This window comes from Amborella trichopoda, chromosome 12, assembly GCF_054954075.1.
Source record: "Amborella trichopoda isolate Santa Cruz 75 chromosome 12, AtrichopodaSantaCruz75HAP2 v2.0, whole genome shotgun sequence".
Lineage (NCBI taxonomy): Eukaryota > Viridiplantae > Streptophyta > Magnoliopsida > Amborellales > Amborellaceae > Amborella > Amborella trichopoda.
In genome coordinates, this window is record NC_142347.1 from 49,780,877 (window position 1) to 49,786,915 (window position 6,039).

General features: G+C 38.8%; 2 protein-coding genes across 8 annotated transcripts in view; both read left to right on the forward strand.

Moving 5' to 3' along the window:
• LOC18446846 (nucleoside hydrolase 3) overlaps positions 1-1,174 on the forward strand; it is a 39,292-nt gene extending 38,118 nt beyond the window's left edge. For all 7 annotated transcript variants that reach the window (XR_016045485.1, XR_016045486.1, XM_088853233.1 and 4 more), the window contains one exon: positions 901-1,174. The gene's annotated coding sequence lies outside the window, so the exon portion shown is untranslated. The remainder of the gene's footprint in view (positions 1-900) is intronic.
• A 2,410-nt stretch (positions 1,175-3,584) lies between these two features.
• Positions 3,585-5,402, forward strand: LOC18446845 (protein VAPYRIN-LIKE). The gene has a single exon (XM_006856950.4). It carries the CDS (start codon positions 3,620-3,622, stop codon positions 4,979-4,981), a length of 1,362 nt encoding a protein of 453 aa, XP_006857012.2. The 5' UTR covers positions 3,585-3,619; the 3' UTR covers positions 4,982-5,402.
• The last annotated feature ends 637 nt before the right edge of the window (positions 5,403-6,039 follow it).

Sequence of the window (6,039 nt, forward strand, 5' to 3'; positions counted from 1 at the left end):
AATTTAATAACGAAATTTATGTAAGATATTGTTAAAATAAATCGATTATATTATTCTTTACAACGAAAATTGGTCTTCTTTAGGTGATGCGAGCAAAACCATTTGAAACCTTATAATTGTATTTATGAACAAAATCAAGTACCTTAGGAGCATTTGCATCTATAAATGAAGATTTTGAAAAGAATTTACACAAGATCACATCACTATTTATAAAATCTGAGTGAGATCCTTTATTCCTTTTTCCATCATATTTGGAGTATTGTTCAAGAACGCTACATACATTTTCCCTAAGGGTCTTGTGTTTTCTTTTTCTTTTTTCTTTTCTTTTTTGCACCCTTTTTATTCTAGATAGATATGTGGGTTTTTTCCTTTATATTTTTAAATAAATAAATTGATTATCTTTCTATTATTTATATGGTTGGTACAAAATTAGATATATTGAGACAAGTGATGAGCTATTCTAGCTGCTTTCAACATAGGATCTCCCTAATTTATTATTAAGTTGTTTAGCTTTGTTCTCTAGAGGCTGATCTTTCAAATGGGAAAGGATACATTGAGACTTGGTTAAAAAAGATTACAAATCACCCTTAACCATGAGATGTGAGATGTGAAATCAAGAGGAGTGGAGAAGTACATTAGCGGCATCCAAAATCAAAGAAAATTTTTCTCAAACCTCATGTAAGGAAATGACACCTCCTAACTGTATGATTTTACATCCTAACTACTCGGGGTGTTTGTGACCTTTGTGAACAAAAGTAAATATCTCAATGTATAGAGTCCCCATGTGAAATTGTTATCATGTTCGTGAGTTGTCTTGTAATATGTCTATTGCTACGATGGACCATTCACCAATTTTGTGGGATTCATTTATTTTGCTTTTCCTTTGGCCCTCTTGTGCAGGGTCCTATCAAAGTGAAGAGAGAAGGAAAATCAGTTCTCTACATATCGCCATGGCTCTCTTACTCATTCTACACCAACCATTGTTATACTCACTAACTAATTTTGCATTTTGTTTGCTCTGACATCATAAGCTAGGCATAGCAACAGGAAACTAGAAGGCCTATGCATACTTTTGCCTAACTTCTATATAACAAGATATCCATAGTTGTAAGTTGGCATAACACCCAGTTTTTTATTTGGAAATATATACAAAACCGTTTGCTTTTGATACAAAGAGGTCACAATCATTGTTAGTCATTTAGATTTAAAATCAGGATGTGTCATTGTTTAGATACAAAGCCCAAAACAAAAATTCGAATGTTGCGACATTTTTTTCTATCAAATTTTACATTCAATAGCCAAAAATGATTGTGATTTCTTTGTACAAAAAATAAATGGTGTTAAAATATACAATCCCTTAAAATTTTAAACCTTATCTTGGAAAGATGAGCTGGGTAGACCTCACATTCCTATTGTTTGATTTTCAACTTAGTTTAGTTTTTTTGGTTTCCTAGTATTCATAAGTAGCCTTTATAAATAGCCTTTTTTTAAAACCAAATTAATCTCCTACCATTGGCGCTGTACCATGAAAAAACTAACGGCAACTTACAAACATTTCACGCCTGGCAGTCCAAAGATGCATTCATCCAGTATTCGGAAAACGAGAATCACGACTGATTGGGTCCTTTGCTGAATGCAGTCGGATTGGCGTTTCCAATCCAACAAGTGTTAGAAAGGTTGACTCGGGCTGAGTATGCGGTCCATACCCCAGTTGATTACTCGGCCCGAATAGTGTCGAGTACTGTATCAGCAAAAAATAAAATAAACATGCTTTTTAAAAGATAAAAAGATATTTGACCAAAATAACAAAGAGTTTAAAACCCTTTTGAAAAGTGTTTAAAAAAAAAAAACCTAAATGCAGTAGTATTTTGTTTTATAAAAAACATTGAGTTTTTTTTAGTTATTTTAGAATGAATCCTTTTAAAAAGTATTTTTTAAAAAATAAAAAATTCAAAATAACATTCTAAAGGGAGTTTTGGCAAGTGTGGGCTCAACACTGGGTCATGTCCACCCCTGGTCAGTCCCACTCTTAGCTTTCCCACGCCCAAATTACGGGCACAGTTACAAAAGCCAAGTCCCTCCTTCACAGGCAGAGGCAGTGGTGATAATTGGAAAGAAATGCGTAATTGACATTCTTAATGGGTAGGTAGGTATGACTTGTTCAATTCTTGTGGTTAGGTTAAATGCTTGCTCGGTCCTGATTCCTGAATGACTTCATCAAACAGGAGAGAAACCATTATTAACTCACCCAATGCGTTAAATGTAGAGAAAATATCTCCATGCACCCATATCTCTCAAAATTCTTTTTTTTTTTTTTTGTGATATTTTTTTTTTTTTTGTGAGGATCGACTTTAAGAGAGTCCTGTTTTAAGAAAATTGAGTATTCAAAAAAGAAAATTTTTTATATAAGGTTGCAACCCTATAATGTAGAATTAAAGTTGCACCTTAAAAATTCATTGGAAAATGCCATTTTAATGTCGAAAAACTCTTTAATTGATCATCTCGACATCGAGATGAATGATTATGAAAAAAAAAAAAAAAAAGATTTTGAGTCTCAAAAATAGTGCATCTTACAATACATTGTCTTAAATATCCATTTTCAAGATTTTCATATGTTTAAAGACCTACTTCATTTGAACCAGTTTTGGAGTTTAAAATTTTTATAATTAGAGATAAAAATAGATATTCAAGCCATCTCGAAAGAAATTTACATGAAAATTACTCATTATAATAAAAGGGAAAGGATTTTATGCTTCCTCTACAGCATAAAAGATATATTCTTCCCATTTCATTCAACCTTCCAATTTAGATCAATTGAGTTACTACCTATTTAATCTAGATCCGATGCCTCAAGGTATTTTATTTTTATACTAACTATATGAATATGAAATTTAATACTTGTCTTAACCTCAATATGGTACACTTAAATAAATTATTAAAAAATATTTTTTATAAAATAAAATGATCAAAATACTCTTGAAACTTTCAGAGGCATTTTAGTTATTTTTTTTTATAGGTGCTAGTTAAAGAGAGGATTGAACACCTAAATTTTGGTGTAAAAATATTTTGTATAAAAAAATAAAAATAAAATAATATTAAAGGTGACATTGTGATTGGGTCATCTAAGCCATCCAGTTAGAATGGATGGTTAAACAAGGGGAAGTATAAAAGTTTTATAGTGTAGGGGGAATGTTTAAAATGGATGGTTAAACAAGGGGAAGTATAAAAGTTTTATAGTGTAGGGGGAATGTTTAAAGATGCAAACTACACCCATAAAAATATTTTTTATTTTTGGTACTTCACTGCGAATATCAGGGAAAAAAAGGAAGAAAATGCTGGACCAAGATAGAGAGCTTATCGGTGATCTCTTGGAGTTTTTTTATTCCCATCCCATCCAATCCCAATGTTGAGAAAAAATAAAAGTTTTTGGTCCGGTCCCATCCCCATTTACATTGCAACCCAAGAAACAGACAAATACCATAGTTGAAGAAGAAACAAGTGGCTCCACCCACCATTTCTCGTTTCTTTTCTATTGTATTTCCATTAATTTATTGTTTAAAGCAGAGTAGAGTAGTTTCAATGATGAAGCTCTTAGAGAGAGAGGAAGAAAGGGGTGGGAATGGACAGGCTGGTGAGCGTGGACGTCGAGGAATTGGAGCTGAGATTCCAAAAGGGCCACCGCTGCTCCGCCAGATTCGGTGTCCGCAACCTCATGCACACCATGTCTGTTGCCATCTACATCTCCATCACCCCCGCGGCCTCTGCCTCCGCCTTCTCCCTCAAGCCAAGTACTGTAGCCGTGATTCCCCCTCTCTCGTCTGCCCCTCTCCAAATCTCCATCGTCGATCCTCTCGATCGACTGTCCCTCTCTTCCCCACAATCCAAGCTCTTGGTTCGGAGCTGCATGCTCCCCACGGGAAGGGCAAATGAGCAGGAGCTCCACCAACTATTCTCCTTCCCGGCTTCGTCCTACATCTTTAAGGATGCCATTATCCCCATCTCTTTCACAGGCCACGATGTCCTTGCCTCTCTGCTCAATAATTCTCATTGTTATCATCTAAACCCTGTCTTGATCGCCCGTGCAATCTCTGCCTGCACTCCTGCAGAGACTGCTTCCCTCTTGGAGAAAGCGGTCTCATCAGGTCACTCGGACGTCGTCCGCTCCCTCCTTCAGTGTTCTGGTGGTAATGATAGCCTCAAACTCGACCCCTCAACCTCTGCCAGTCTCCTGCACACCGCTGCCTCGTTTGGTCAGGTCGGCATCCTCTCTGCCCTCCTTCAGGCGTCAATGGGTGCTTCTGCCGAATCCCTTCTCAACTCCCCAGACTCCTACGGCCGGACCCCTGTCCATGCCTGCGCGCTTGCAGGCCATCTGGATGCCCTCAGATTCTGCATCTCCTCCGGTGGAGATGCGATGTGCGCCGATTCCAGTGGCTGGACTCCTCTGCACTGCTCAGCCTCCGAGGGACATCTCCCCGTTGTCGAATTCCTCCTCTCTGATGCAGTATCAAGTACCAAGTATGCCCTCACATGTGATGGCAGAACACCCTTCATGCTAGCCCGCGACGCAGGTCACCGCCATCTTCTGGATGCCCTCCATTTGGGCGATGCATTGCAAAAGGCCGCAGCCCAAGGGGACGTGCAAGGCATTGAGAAATGCCTCTCACAGGGGGCTACGGTCGATGGGAGAGACCAGCATGGCTGGACCCCCTTGCACAGGGCCGCCTTCAAGGGATGCCTCGATAGTGTCAGGCTGCTGCTTGACCATGGGGCTCGTGTAGACTCGGTGGACGATTGCGGGTATACGCCACTGCACTGCGCTGCTGAGGCGGGGCATGCCTTGATTGCACACCATCTGATCAAACATGGAGCTCCTGTCAATGCAAAAAGCGTAAACGGAGTAAGGCCTCTTCATCTGGCGTCTTGCTTGAAACGACTGGGCATGGCCTCCTTGTTGCAAGAGAGGAACCAGGCGACCTGAAACTACCAGTTCCATAATTTCTTCCCCCCAAAGTGTATGCATTTACATCGTGGGGTAAGGAGAAGGGGAAATCTTACCATGGCTGCAAAATGTGGAGGACAATTACTGGGCCTTTCGATCTTTCTCTGCATACCATACGGCCCTATTGGACAATAATTGATAGGCTGCGTGGTGGTCAAATCAATTGTGGCCCCTTGAGGGGTATGCATGGTTTTCTTTTGCTGCAGAGAGATATATGCTGGTTCCTGCTAATCCAGTCATCTCCACATCCATTTATGCATATTATTCTCAATTCTGTAATATGCCATGGCAGTTTCATAACAGAGTTGGTAGCTTAAAAGCTACCAAAACTTGTAAATACCAAACTTGTAACAGGGTCTATGTGGCAGTTCCGTAATCAGAATTGAAAACCCTTCACTAATTTGATGCAGTAATTTCCTTTTCTTCCCACAGAATTACATGATAGAATGTTCATTTGCTGCTGACGCAAATTCTGGATATTATTATTTGGGATGCAAGACAAATGCACAGTACAGCTGACCTTACTGTGTTTCCTTTATACTAAATGATTGTCATTGTTTTTTCTTCAATGTATCAAAACCCTGCGCCCTGCACTATATGCCGTTCAAATCCCGTTAGACAAGTAAGGAGCTCTAGAGCCTCATGAAATTGCACCTTTTAGACTAAGAAGAGATATGCATTACTTTCAGGACGTGATGTAAATATCACTTAAGACTGAATAGAGATATGCATTACTTGTAGGCAGTGATGTAAAAATCACTTGGACTGAGAAGAGAGATGCATTACTTGTAAGCAATGAAATAAAACTCACGGCCGGGATAAAAAATCGTCCAATCCGGACCAGAAATCGGCCTCAACATAACTTAATTCTCACAAACAATCTGTACTGTCCTGGCCCCCCCCTACAAACCTCTCTTTTTTATTTTTTCCTTTTTTTCAGCTCTTCTAATGTTTTTTTAAGTATCTTGATAAATCACACCCATAAACCTCTCTTTTAATATTTTTTCTTTCTAAATATGTTCCGGATAGCTGATCCG